At 32.1% G+C, this 15,637-nt stretch overlaps 1 protein-coding gene across 1 annotated transcript in view; it reads left to right on the forward strand.

The window, feature by feature from the left end:
* Nucleotides 1–11,166, forward strand: part of Peritrophin-A (Peritrophin A) — a 30,054-nt gene extending 18,888 nt beyond the window's left edge. Inside the window, exons 4-5 of the mRNA XM_088234508.1 lie at nucleotides 465–659; nucleotides 10,273–11,166. Coding sequence (XP_088090634.1) covers nucleotides 465–659; nucleotides 10,273–10,493 — 416 coding nt within the window. The 3' untranslated portion in view covers nucleotides 10,494–11,166. The remainder of the gene's footprint in view (nucleotides 1–464; nucleotides 660–10,272) is intronic.
* Nucleotides 11,167–15,637: the final 4,471 nt, after the last annotated feature.

Here is a 15,637-nt window from a genome sequence, read left to right on the forward strand (position 1 = left end):
TTGCTAGTTCTATCAATGTATCTTTTACTTTCTCGCATGCATTTCGAAACTAAAATTCATACCTTTAATTTAAAGTTGGCTGGAATAAATTTTCGTTTGACAATAAGCCTGCAAATGTAAAAATGTGTATTATATTCGAAAAGTTAAGTAAATAATAAAAATGATTAACGTTGGCATAAGCTCCAATCAACTACAAAGCGGACTAATTTCAGCAGGATTTTAACTTGAGAGTTGCCATCGGGATAAAAATATATAGGATTCTGGTCTTTTTGAACTTTTAGTCTGACAATGTTGCAAGAGCCATGAAACCAATTATAAGTGCATCAAACTTGTGCACAAAACAGTGGATTGTGTCAAGCTGTAATTTTTAAATTACAATGAACTTCTACAGAGAAATTTTACTAATTAAAAGTCTCAATTATTAATCATTTACCCATTTTTATTCAAAATCCTTTATTTTCAAGTGACTGCCCTCGCTTCTCCCGGCTGTGAATACAGCTTTGGCGTGTATCCTGACAGCGAAGAGTGCTCTACAAGTTATGTGAAGTGTGCTCATGGAGTACCGCACCCTGAAGCCTGCGAGCCCGGTCTTGCATATGACCACCGAACCCACGGATGCAACTGGCCTGATCTTCTTCAGCCGTTCTGCAACCCTGAAGGTATAACCCAACCATGCATTTTTCTGAATATACGAGGGTTGTGTAAAAAATAAAGTTCTCAATTTTTTTTCAGGTTTAAGGCATTTTTTATTTGAACTGAAAAATGCATCATTGGAAAGCTAAATTTATTAAAATTTTTCAACATAATCACTAGATTTTTTAACGCATTTTTGTTGACGACTAATCCGCTTTTGGAATCCAGCTTCAAAGAAGTCCGCCGCCAGTCCGTTGAGGAATTTGGTGACCGTCCTGCTTGTTGAGTTTATGACTCGAGGGACCACAATAAATTCAGAAAATTATGGTGAGACCTTGAAAAAACTCAGAAGAGTCATTCAAAATCGCCGGAGAAAAAGACTGATGAAAGGCGTTAGACTGCACCACGACAATGCGCGCCCGCACGTCTCTCGCCAAACCGAGGATTAAATCTAAAATATTGGCTGGAATCTCGTTGAACAGGCTCCCTACAGCCCTGATCTTGCACCGAGTGACTTCCACTTGTTTTCAAAATTAAAGCAACACTTGGCTGGACAACGTTTCGAAACTGATGAAAGAGTGCAGGAAGCGGTCACCGAATTCCTCCACGGACTAGCGGCGGACTTCTTTGAAGCTGGATTCCAAAAGTGAATAAGTCGTCAACGAAAATGCGTTGAAAAATAGTAGAAGAATCAAGATTTCTAATGATGTATTTTTCAGTTTACATAAAAAATGCCTTAAACCTAAAAAAAAATTGAGAACCAAATTTTTTACACAACCTTCGTACATAAATACATTATAAATATACTTGTTTAAGTAAATTGCGTAGGACCATTTGTTTTATTTTGTCAATACCATGATTCCGATTAGAGGCAAATAAATTGTAATATAAATTTAAATAGATATTTGAGCAAAATTTAGTAAAATTGAGCAAGATTTGCGAATAAAGAAGAAGGCGAATATTTTATTCGTCTTGGTCTTTACATAAAAAAATGTCAAAAAGACCGTGATTATATGCACTAATTTCTGTTCTGATCCTCTCTATGACAATGGACAGAGGATCAAAAAAGTTGACAGCTTTAAATACTTGGAAGTTCACAGAACTGAGAATGGTGGCTTGTACAAAAAGCTCGTAACCCGACTGGGAATTGCTGGAGCAACTTTTAACACAAAGTGCGCTGCATGCGCTGCATACAGCGCACTTTGTGTTCCATAGAACTTTTCAAGTTTTGTTAATGCCAGTACTTCGGTATAAGTGTGAATCCTGGCAACTCACTAAAACTGAAAACGCTAAATATCCGAGTTTTTCAAAAAACTTTTTTTATTATTATTTCTTAAGTTAGCTTATATCACAATAAGTTTATAATTTTATATTTATTAACATATCTATTTACATCATCTTACAGTAAACATAACTTTTCTTTTTGCATTCAGGCATCTTTTCATACATTTTTAAACCTTTATACATAATGCAATTCTGGGATTCTCTTTTTTTTTCAAAGGACAGTCTTATTCAATCCTTATTTCTTGAATAAACTTTGGTTTTTTTTTTTTTACAATATCTTAATGATGAAATATATGGGCATTTGACTGTTTAAAAATTAAAATATTTAAACAAGCATATTATCATTCTGTCTCCTTTTTATTGGTATCTTGAGTTCTTCTCGCATTTTTTCTATTTGTTATGTTAACCTTTCTCATGGTTCTATTTTGAAATTCTTTTGAATTTCCGTCATTGGCCAAAAATAATACTACAGAACAGCAATCAATATGTGGAATTATTATGAGTTCTGCAGTATTTTTTATCTAATTTATTCCTCAATCTACCAAGGAATACTATTATTTTAGATATTTTTTTAAAAACGTACTTAAAGTTAAAGAATAATGTGTGGTATGTTTGGTAGTATGAGGAGCCTTCTATAGCAAATATCTTGATGCTGCGGCGGTGGGTCTGAGAATACTTTTGGAGAGTCTTTACCCAAGTATCCTTGTTTTTACACTTGCGAACTCCTGTTGTCCTGGAAGGCTACCGTCGCGTTGACATTAATGATAATTTTTCATTTATTGAATTAACGCTGAAGAAGACGAGGGTATGATGAGAATGGTGATAAGGTTTTCCTGGAGGCATCTTCTCTCAATGTCTATATTTTTATTTTAAAGAAAAGAAATTTTTTCAACAAAAACTGCATTCATATTCAAAGTACTTGTTAACTTTGGCAATATTTTCTAAAAGGGCATTAATTATTCATTGTCATTCTAAATTACAAAGAAGTTGAAAATGTCAACCGTACAAAGCGGTTTGTTTTTTGTTACTCGTTTAAGTTGTATAAGCCTGTTGTGTTATATTGTCAGCATGAACAAAATGTGTTATTCAGTATTTTATTCAAAAACCTTACCATTTCGTTTTGTGAAAGATGTTTATCTATTCAATAGAAGATTACGCAATGGTGTCGAAATATGTACCGCGATCTCTTTTTCTTTGCGAGATTCTATTGCACTGAAGACATCAGTTTTCCTTCAATAGGGTATGCATTCAGATGGTTTGTTACAATACAAAAAAGTGATTTCGTAATAAATAATGGTGAAAAACAGACTGTATTTTAACTATGCAAATCACCAACGGACAATTAGTAAAAGGTGTTGTCAATGACGTACACTATATGAGTATACTTACTTATTTTTGATTATTTATTTTTTTACGAAGTAATTCAACAAAGATGCATAGTAATTTTAAAACATACAATTAGTAGATATTCTTTGATCGATTTCGCCCTCATATTTTTTATTTTTTATTATTTATAAATCATATAACACAAAGTATTTTACAAGTATAATACGTTGAATTACATTCCCAGGAGTTACAACAACTCAATTTGGGACATAAATAATATTAACATAAACAAAATAACATATATTAAGAATAACAAAGAAACAAATCAAGTTTAACACCTTTATAACTAAATGTAGCACAACAAATATATACGTCAAAAACCTTTTCTTACACAAGCAGAATAAATATATTTAAAAAACACTTTTAAGAATGAAAAAAGTAGTGAATCTACTAAGGGAGATAATGTCATTAACATCACATGACATGCAGATGATATACTGCCATAGTGATGATGAGAACATATCCACCTCAGTTAGTAAACATCTGGATGCCTAAGAAATGTCGTATAGTACAATGAACAACATGATTATTGGAAACATAATTCGGATACACAAAATATGTGTCAGACTAAATCATGGTGTATACAACAGAGGCGAGGATAGATAGACAGAAAATAAAAAATACGAAAAACCAAGTAGAAAAACTAGTTAGAAAAACTGAATAGAAAAACCAAATAACTGCTCAGAACGTCAGAGTTGAAAGTACTAAAGGCAATCGCAGGGAAACCCAAAAGAGGCAGAATTTGGAGTCAAGAAGATAGACGGATTTGCGATACCCAGTGCATAGTAAATAGATCATGGAGAGATTACGTCAATAATTCCATTTATGGACAGCTCCAAAATCCCCTATACCATTGCCCACGAAATCACGATATATATTTATTTTATTTATAATAAACGCCCAAAATGACAGGTAAACAATTTGTAGATATTCGTAGATCAATTCTAAATGTATATATTTATTCATTTTTATTTATTTTTAATATACGCCCAGAGTAACAGGTACATGTTAGATACAAAATTACAATTCAAGCGTTGCAATTAAAAAAGTTTATGGGTAGATGTAGTAAATATGCATCTAATAAATATTTTTTTAAGTACCGAATTACATTATGAGTTATCATCATAATTCCCCTTTCCGCACTTGAAATTCAAATATGTGATTGCGCAGCAGGATTATACGTCACGAAACGTAAATATTTTGACATTTAATATTAGGTGTTCACGAATGTTGCATTGTGATCGGGAATACGAGAAACAACCATGGTGAGAAATTGTTATCATGTCGCTTATTAGCACGTCCATAGTTATTTGTGATTGAGCTACTGGAGGCATCTGGTAATATCCACATGCTCTACTTAGAAGCTGATGCGAAAAAAGTAAAAAGAAGAAATAAATTCTTCAAAAATAATATCGCAAGGTAATTACATACCTACTGCAACTTGGTAACTTTAAAATCAGCATTTGTGAACTATCATCATCATAATTCCCTTTGCGCACCTAATGGTGCATAGGGCACTGTAATGGTACACCAACCGCAGCGTATCTTGATCATTTTTTGTTTCATAAAAATAAGATGATCTGTCTTATGCTTTAGGTGGCAGTCCAGGAACTATGAAATATTTTAGAGTAAAACCCTTTTTTTAATAAATCTATTTATTTTTAAAAAAAAACAATTTGGTACGCCTCGTGGTGTAGTGCTCAGCGTGTTTGCTTACCATGCAAGAGGTCTCGGGTTCGATTCCCAACATGGTTGACATGAAACCATTATGATTTATAGATTTACAAAAATTTATAAAAAATTTGAATTAACAGAATTACACAGAATATATGCTATAGAATTACATTTTACTTACAAGTAAAAATATTTTTAACTAATCATCATAGTTTGTAACGGTGCATTGGGCACTAAATGGAAACCAGATGCAGCGTATTCTGAATATGTGTTACGTGAAGTTACTGTTACTCAAATTTTTACCGCAGGCAAGAAAATATTTTTTATTTCCAATTTCTAGTACCAATGATCTTCCGCACTTGAGAACCAATACAGTGTCTTATGGAAATAATCATAGCGTTATATACATGTTACATTTTTGCTCAATTGAGTTACAAACTAGTCATTAAAATTTCCCGACTGTCGAATTAAGATAGAAAAATTTAAAGTATTTTTTAATTAGTTGGTTTCAGCATGAAATTCAAAGTTAAGCAATGTGTAGGTACTAAGAATTATGTGTTGCGTAGACATTGCTCATTTGTAGGAGAAATCAAAACGTTACGCTTGGCCAGTGATTTATTAATGTCTTCACACCTATTTTAAGTTATTAAATTGCTCGTTATTGAGGAATTTCAAACAAAGGCAAAATTATACGTATTAAAAACATTTATTGAACTTTTTCTCTTATAATTACATCTCTCTTCAATCCGTGCCTTATTTTATTTATTTTATTTTATCCAGAAAATATAGTCATACAAAATAAGTATTAAAAACAACAATTTTTTTACATAAAAAGACCAATTGAGTTTTCATAAATTAAAAAGATATGAACATTAAATGTGACAAAAAAATAAAAAATATATAAGAATTTTAAGTGAGAAAAGAATAATTGTTAACATTTGCGTTTTCCATGAAGGTAATAAATTAAAATACAGAATGTACACTCCGAGCCATTCACGCACACACATGAACGCACATATAAAACATACACAAACATATACATTACATGCGGCACATATACATAGCATAAACCACTCAAGATGCACATTCAGCAACTATCCCAAATAATTGACCCCATGAAGAAATTTTTTGTACAAATGCAACGTGCAGTTAAAAATGTCTACATCAATACTGAGTCCGTTATAATTTCTACAGGTACGTCTAATTAATGAATTCGAGGTATAATTGTTTTTACAAGTTGGTACATAAAAAAGGGAATTTAATCTAGTATAGCGAAGAGGACAACGGAAACCAATATTTTGTAAAAGATACGGCGAATCAACTATATTTTTCAGAATTTTGAAAAGAAAAATTAAATCATATGTAAGGCGCCTTTTTTGTAGTGATTCTATATTAAAATTGATCAAAGATGCGCCGTAATCATGTCTGAGGATGGTGATTACGCCTGACTCCAGGCATGGCTCGTCTGTGGACAGTCTCCCTCCATCTGGAACGGTCTTGTGCTCTTCTATAGGCATTCGTCAGTGATGATTCTGATAACTCAGTGACTGTGCCGCTCCACCTTGATGGTTGACGTACACGCGACTTTTTCCCTTCGACACTTCCCAGGAGAAAAGTTTTCTCCAAACAATCAGTCTCCCCTGGAAATATGCCCAAAGAACTGCAGGATTCTTTTCTCGCACATGGATATCAGTCTTTCTCCTATGACCAGTTCCTGGAGAATAGATGCATTTGTACGTCTGGCCGTTCACGGAATCCGCAGCACTCGCCGCCAACACCACATCTCGAAAGCTTCGATTTTTTTCATTTCAGATTCCCTCTCTCTGTCCAACACTCCACACCGTACATGAACACTGAGAAAACCAAGTCTCTTTTTGGTGTTAATGGTCATACTGCGATTCTTCCAGATCTTCATCAGCTGACTCATAGCAATATCAACACGTCGCCGTATTTCACCTTCACACCCACCGCCATTGCTGATGAGAGAACCTAGATAAATGAAATTGTTGACTCTTTCTAAGTTGCACAGTAAGGATAATGCGCTTATTTATCAGCTCGATCAATAATCATAAGCTAAATATAATTACATAGCTTTACAGTAAATGTAAATAATAATAGAACAAAATGAAAAGAAAAAAAAACCCACATAAGCATAGCCTGTGCGTGGGTGGGTATATTGGTTTAATCAATTTGACACTACAGCACGAATTTATGAACAAAATTTCACATACATATTGATAAATATATGCACACACACATATCCGAGCACAACAAACATGTGTACATACACATACTTGCATACACATATTTAAAAAATACCCAATATAAATATTTTATTACAAAAAACTATATAGTTACATATTTTTCCAGCAATTTAGCTAAAGAAATCAAGAACACCTCTTTCTATGCTCCATTTTTTAGCATATTTTTTAAAGGCGTGATTGGTTAAACTTTTCATGTCTCTCACGTTATTAGTAATATTGCGAGTATTTTGTAGCGCTGCGAACGCTAGGATTGCGTGGTACTAGTTATCGTGCCTGCAGTGCCCCCAAGTGGCGACGAAGGGAAGCCACGAAGAAGGTCACGTGGTAGACGCACTCACCGGTAGCAGTGTGAATATATGATGGTGCAATATCATAGTAAAACCGTTGAAACAATTAAGGTTTCAATTATAACTAAATACTCAAATATACCTCTAACAGTAAATAAATTGTATGGTATAGGAGCGGAGAAAAGTGCATGTCTATGTCCTAGTCAAGTTTTACATAGGGGTACTTTGATTTTAAGACTAAGCCTCTGACTGGTTCGATTTTGATTTGTTTTTTTTTTTTTTCTTCCAAGAATCTAATTAGTATGTAAGTACTTGATTTATGTGGGTAAATGAATCAACCATATGTAGCGATAAGTCATGTAAACAAGGCTATATTCAGGGGGTCCTAAAGCTCACCATCCACCTGCAGCTGTTATAATCTTGGGGGCCTCGATAGCTGCGCATAGAGGAATATTAAGACTCCCAAGGAATGCAAACTCTATGCAGATTAATGAGGAGATAGAGCACTTAAACATATTCGCTTTTAATTCACTAATAACATTTTTATCATAACTCAAACCATACAATTATAATAGAAACTGCGTATGCGCATCAAACTCAATTTGACTGAACTACTTTTAGCCATTAGTCACTATGAAGACGTAACTTAGTACGCAACTCCGGATTAATTAATTCAATTATTTTTTTCTTTTTTTTTTACAATATACATAAGAGGTTTTAAAAACAGAACAGATCGTAAAACAGAATATTAAAAAATAACGGGTAATTCCATAGCAATAAAATACATATTAACAGTAAAAATAGTAAACAGCGTAGCGTTGTGTCGTTTGTGAACGTCAAAATGAGGAAGTAGTGTGGGGTTTTTTTAATTTTTTTGTTTGTTAGTAGACTGTTAAACTAAATCAAAAAATTTTTTTCTGATATTATCGGCGCTACGATTTTTCAAAGTTTTGTGTTTCTGAAATAACTCCGCGTGTAACGTCAGAGGTTCATTTCCGCTTATTCTCATTCAGTTCTTCCCATTGGTCCAGAAGCGACAAGCAGACCGGAAATCTTCCATAGCTCTCAGATCATAGGTTGATTTACATGAACCAGTGACGTCATTTAAAGTAGTGCGTTTTTATCAAAATATTTTTTATTATTTTTTCTGTACATTTTTAAGAAACTTTGCCGTACAATTTAATGCTCTAATTTTTACCCCGCGTAAGAAAACATTTTTTTTATCCAATTTCCCGTAAGGCTGAAGTTCCTCATTCTGCTGGAATTAAAAGGGGATAGGCTGATTTGACATTTTAACAGTGGAAACAACAGACCCACTTTCTGATATTTTGCACATAATAATGTTTTCAGATCTTTTATTCCGTTCCGTCGTCTCAGAAATTGATTCAAATAAATTAAAATTATTTTTAATTTTATACGTGTTATAATTTTTTTTTCAAATTTTAAATTCACCTTCCAAGCTCGTGTTTTGGCAGCTATAAAGAGCGACATTTTGCTTATTTCAACCAGCAAGGTTATAGTAACGTGTGCTAGTTTAGAAATATAGTCCATGTTACTTGTTTGCGGGGTCGTGGATAAATTTATTTAGGTTAAACAGCATCCCCAGCTTTAGTTATATAATTAAGGATATCCATTTCAAAATTAAATATGTTCTCGGATTTTTTAACAAAAATGTATATTTTATTTTATTTATCCACTGGTTGAGCTGCCCTGTATATAACTACATGAGCTCAAACTGTCAGCAGAGTTTGCTCCAATGAGAGAAAAGTGACCTCACTTATTTAGGCCAATTGGAGGAAAGTGACCTCACTAACAATCAACGTAAGATGGGCCGGGCCACAAAAAACCGCTGTCACCCGGCTAAGAAATATTTTGGATAAAATTTGCAAAAGTTTAGACTCAATGTGAACTTCTTTTGGCTGTAGCACAAATCTTAGCACTAAAAAACAGAAGAACATCGATAAAAATACTTGTACTAGCAATTTAGTACTTCTCAAGATGTGTGAAAGCAAATATATAATTGATTCTGATGGAGTATTGTAAGGAATGTACTCTTAGATATATTGTTGTCACCAACTGTTCTTCTGTTTTTTAGTGATTTGTGCTACAGCCAAAAGAAGTTCACATTGAGTCTAAACTTTTGCAAATTTTATCCTAAATATTTATTTCTCTGTATTTTATGTTGTCACCAACAATATATCTAAGAGTAAGAAAAGTGACTAAAGATAGAGTGAGATATGAAAAGATATACAAAGTGGGTTTAAAAACGGAAAAGGATGTATGGATCAAATATTTGCTCTGCGAAATATGACAGAAAAGTTTCTGGCTAAACACCAGAAACTTTTCTGCGCATTTGTCGATCTGCAAAAGGCATTTGATACAGTTGACAGAGAGAAATTGTGGAAGGTTTTATTGGAGTATGGAGTGAATGGTAACCTGACAAGGGCTATTGCGTCACTGTATAAGGACAGCACAGCATATATGAAGGTGAAAGGGTCATTCACATCGTGGTTTAATATTCCTAAAGGAGTCAAACAGGGATGTGTAATGTCACCATGGTTGTTCAACATCTCGTGTTAGAAAAATGGAAATCGAGTTGTGCTATAGTGGGATTTCAACCTCGGACCTTTGGCCCGTGAGTCCATAATACTACCGCGCGACCACAACCCGGATTGAATATGAAAGTATGTAGCGTGCCTTAAAGAGGATGAAATCAATTAATGTTTTTATTTCTTTGATTCCAGCTGTGATTGGTTTCAAGTGCCCGACCAACGTGCCATCCAACTCCCAAGCAGCCAAGTTCTGGCCTTTCCCCAGGTTCCCAGTTCCCGGAGACTGCAAGAGGCTGATCACCTGCGTGGAAGGAAACCCCCGCCTCATCTCCTGCGGAGAAGACAAGGTCTTCGATGACCACAACCTCACCTGCGAAGATCCTGAACTGGTACCTCACTGTGCCGGTCATTAAAAGCTGTTACTTTTGTGTAATTGTTCCTTCCGTTTTTTTTCACCATCTTTTTCTAACTCAAATGCACTAGACGCATTGTCTTGCTTCCTTCCACCTGTATCTCTACTTGTTGATCCCCGAAAATGACATATTCTTCTAAATAGAAACCCTTTTTTCTTCGTCTTTTTTCATAATCCTGGATTTGCTTAAGAATTATTTATATTTGTCTTCGTTCTCAGCTAGTTTTCTATGTTTCTTAAGCTTTTCTTCGCATTACAACCGCTATAATTTTATTTAGTCTTTTGACTCTTACGTTTTAATCTTTTTAAGGCACCGGCTTTCAATAGACGTCTCTTTTCCTATTCCTATTGCCCTGATTGTCAACTTAACACAATCCAACCTTTTTTTACTTTATTAAAAAACTTTTTTACATAACTTGATGGTTCTTATTTTTTTTATATTTTGACTTTCCATTCTGTATTTTTTTTTTTTATTTCCACTTATTTGAGGGAACTTTTGATTTAAATCAATTTTCAATGAAATATTCTTTCACCAACTTCAATGGCATCGTTTTTCTTTTACTAATTTTCATTTATCTACTGTATTATTTGTATTATTTATATTTGAAGCATTAACTTGCTGTCAAATATTTTACTAAATGTTCTTAAATATTTGTATATAACTACTTACAAAAGACATATATTAAAAAGACAAATATTTAGTATATATATTTTTTTCTTCTTACTCTGTACTTATTTTTATATTTTGACTTACCACTTTGTGTTTTTTTTATTTCAACTTATTTGAAGAAATTTTCGATTAAAATCAATTTTTATTATAATATATGGCATCATTTTTTTAAAAACTATTTTTAATTATTTAATTGTATTTTTTCTTCTATATTCTTGCTCTGTATTTATTCATATCTATTTTGGGCATATTTATTTATAAATGACATTTACTTTTCTGTATTTATTATAAAAGTGGTTCTCTATCATAACGTTAACTTTAATCAAATAACATTTTTTGTATCGAAATTCTATATCTTTTCTTTCTTCTTTTCGTAATGTATATTTATTTTTCCTCTACGTTTTATCTTAGTCTCTACGAATCTTTTTTTATCATGAACTTGATTTCCTTTCCAAACTACGGTGAATATTTTATAATTCATATTTTATGAGTTGATGTTCCTAAAATTTAATCCCACCAAAATAAAAATTAAATGCATAATTATGTTTGTTTCTTTTCTATAGTATTCAGTTTAAATTTTCTAAATATCTACCTTTCTCGTCATCTATCTTTCTCTTTTTCTAACTAAAAAGATTATATTTATTACTATCAATTTCATTTTATCTCTCTTTTGAGTTTATGATTTTATCTTCTTCTTAGTATTTTCTTTCTAACCATTTTTTTTCTCTTTAACTGCGGGCTCTTGTGACTATATTTTTAAAATAAAAACATTTTCAACAGCAAAAATATTATGACACTTATTTATCTCTGTCTTTAATTCACTTGACTTCAATTTCTTTTCTTTTCAACCTTCACAAATACAACATCTTCCTTCCGAAAAAAACACCAACTATCTAAACATTTTATCCTAAATTTGTCGGAAATCTAACATGAGATCAAATAAAATAGAAATAAATGCTAACCACTAACTAAACTATATACCCATTCACTTCCTTGAAAACATACATACTTCCTTTTTCTCCGTTCTGTACTACTTTTCAATGATTTGGTTAACAGCTGACCAATTCAATCAATTTTTTTCTATCTATAACTTACTTTTCTTCTTTGCCTTAAATATTTTTAAATAATTATTTTATTTTATTTACCATATTTCCACCTCTCATACAAAACCATTGTCTGCGTTCATAAATAAATTAATGTAAATAGGTACTCTTCATAATTCTGAAATGATTTTGTACATTACTCTAATAATTTTAGTAAAAAAGAGATTTAATAAAACATAATTTATAAACATTTTATTTGTTTTATTTCATAATTGGATTAAATTATAAAATATAAGATTGTATTATTTATAATTTAACAGTTGACATACATATTTAAGAGAAAAAGAGAAAAGAAAAATAACCAATGTACAGTAGGTAGGTACGTAAAAATACACATATTTTCCTACAAAAAAATATTTTTAACTTGATAGATAATTGACGATATTCTATTGTTTAACTTCCTATTGTAATCAGAGCCCAGAGCTGTAAAAAAATTATCGTTATTGCCGTTAAATTTAAATTAAGTTTTATGAAAGAAAAATTAATTTTAAAAAAAAAACACCCTTAGTTACATGTTACTGACGAAGATAGTAAAAAAAATAATATTTCATTTAAACGTAAGTTAATAAAATAAATGTGTAGCAGATAAGTTAGCTCTTAAAAAGTAGTACATACATTATTTAGAAATGTTGATAATAAGTATATATTTTGAAAATAATTAGATATAAGTTAATATTAAAAAATCGCTTTTACTACAAAAAGTAATATATCGATGTTCATTTGATAAACGTATCTATAGTCCTTAAAATGTAATATGTTTAGAATGACATTTGTCAGAAAAAGTAACTTTGTATTAACGTCAAAGGAGTTATTTATATTGACACACGAAATACAATTTGTATCTGGCGAGTTCATTTATTTTTTTAATACAATGCTTGAAACATAAATCAGCATTAATATATAAAATCAGATTTAAAACTAAAAGAAAACTAAAATAAACCTAATTATTGACGACGTTCTTACAAGGTTACATCATTTTGCAAAAACGTTAGAGATGGGACAAATTGATCAATGTAAATTGATCGAATAAAAAAATAATTTATTTGATGTTGTATAAATTTTTTGGTGTATAATTGTGTTAAACAGACTATAATAGGCTTGTTTTTGCGTTTTTTATATCAATTTTCGGAAACAGAGTTTCATGATTGCATGAAATAACTGATAAAATCGGTTTTATCAGTGATCAGTAATTTCCCATCGCTAATGACATTAGTTTGACAGCCGTCATTCTAATCAAGCTATATTTTAAGGACTATAGATTAAGTCAATGACATTCGATAGTAAATTTGTCTGCACAGCACGGGGAAAAGGAAGGTCAGTCCGGAGCGTTAGTCAAGGCTTTTTATCCAATACTTTTTATTGGATCGACAAAAAATTAATGACATCTGGTTGTGTTTAGTGCGGAACCATTTGCTTTTCTATACCAGAAATGATTTTTATGACCAGACACCAAAAAACTTCAAGTTGTATAACATTCGTAAAAATTTACCTATGGTTCCTCATACCGGATCTTAAGAAAAATCAGGTTTGGGAAAGGAAGTCGCAAACCTTTTTAAAAAATAAATTAATTCTAAATATTTTTAAAATGCCTTGATTTTACCAAAATTAGGCAAGATCGGAGAATCTCGAAGAAAACTAAAATGTTCTGAGTGCGTACGCTCGTGTTCCCTATATTTTTAAATGGCGTAGAAACGTGGATAATTAAAACACGTGAGCAGGAGAGAATAGATGTCTTCGAGATGTGGTGTTGGCGTCAAATGCTGAGAATACCATGGACAGCCAAAAGAACAAATGTTTCTAAACTGGAAGAAATCAACGTAAAAGTTCACCTATCGGCCATATGCTGCCAACGTATGCTGCAGTTCTTCGGACACATAGCTAGACGTGACCCAGAAAATCTGGAGAAAATAATGATTACGGGCAGTGTGCCAGGACGAAGAAGCAGAGGCAGAGCTGCAGCTCGATGGATCGACCAGGTGAAAACAACGTCACGGGCGACCCTATATGGAGCTGTGGAAAGGGGGCAGAGCCGTGAAGAGTAGAGACTCTTTGTCAATGGAATGGCTGGCGAGAGTACCAATGATCACGACCCTCAGAACTGAGAAACGACAGAGAAGAAGAAAGATTTTTATTTTATTCAATTCTCATTCTACTATCTGTAACATATATCAATTGAAAACCTTGTTTTAAAATAGCAAACGTAATAGATTCCATCTTGCTTTTTATAATTATTTGACATGTTTCACAAACAATTATTTTTAAGTAAGTAATAAATATTAAGGCAAAAAGTACAAAAGAAAAAAACGAAATAAAATACCACAAAATAAACCGACAACCTCTTGTGCATAGCAAAAACGATTACATGTTAACTAAACACGAAGAGGAACTTCAGCCCTACGGAAAATTGGATACAAAAAAACGTTCTCTTGCGAGCGGTAAAAATTATAACATTTAAATTTTTTAAATTTCTTGAAAATGTACGAAAAAAATAATAAAAAATATTTTGATAAAAACGAAGTACTTTAAATGACGTCACTGGTTCATATGAACCATCCAACGATATGAGAGCTTTTAAGGATATCCGGTTTGGTCACCGTAAACGAAACAGAACTGTCAGAGAACAACCTCTGATGTCACACGCGGAGTTATTTCTGAAATACAAAACTTAAAAATCATAGCGCTGATAATACGATATATAAAAAAAAAATGGCTTAGTTTTATTAAACTTCTGATAACAAATGATAAAAAAAAAAATATGAACACTGAACTACCTTATTTATAAGCATTAAATTTATTTATTTGGGAAAAAAACAACAGTTTTTTATATTTAATTCATATATATAGAAGATAAGGGTACATTGGAACTTATATATTTAATCTTCGCAAATTCGACCACATAACCGAGTATCGCACGCAACTACACTGGCTCAGTATCAGGCATAGAAGAAACAGTCACATTCTATCACTTTTTCACAATATTTTAAATAATCCCACTTCACCTGTTTATCTGAGAGAGCTCATCCAACCTCTTTCACAACACGGACTATCTCTTCGTTCTAGTAACGATAGAACCCTTTTAATACCCTGTCATCGCTGTAATTTTTTTGCCTCCTCTTTCACAGTAGTGAAATAATCTACCCACTAATGTTAGAGACGCCCCTTCATTATTTACATTTAAGTCAAGATTGAAATGTCACTATCTAAATATTTAAATTGTTCCTCTATCCTTCTTCTTTCCTCCCCATCCCCTCTTCTCTCTTCATAGTATAGTGTTATTTTTTATTTTTTTTATATGTATATTTTTTTGTTAATCTTTGCTTTCAATGTTTGTATAAAATTGTAAGATTCAATATGTCCATGTATTTAAAATTT

This window comes from Micrasema longulum, unplaced genomic scaffold, assembly GCF_059751315.1.
Source record: "Micrasema longulum isolate JH-2025_06_02 unplaced genomic scaffold, ASM5975131v1 h1tg001249l, whole genome shotgun sequence".
Taxonomy (NCBI): Eukaryota; Metazoa; Arthropoda; class Insecta; order Trichoptera; family Brachycentridae; genus Micrasema; species Micrasema longulum.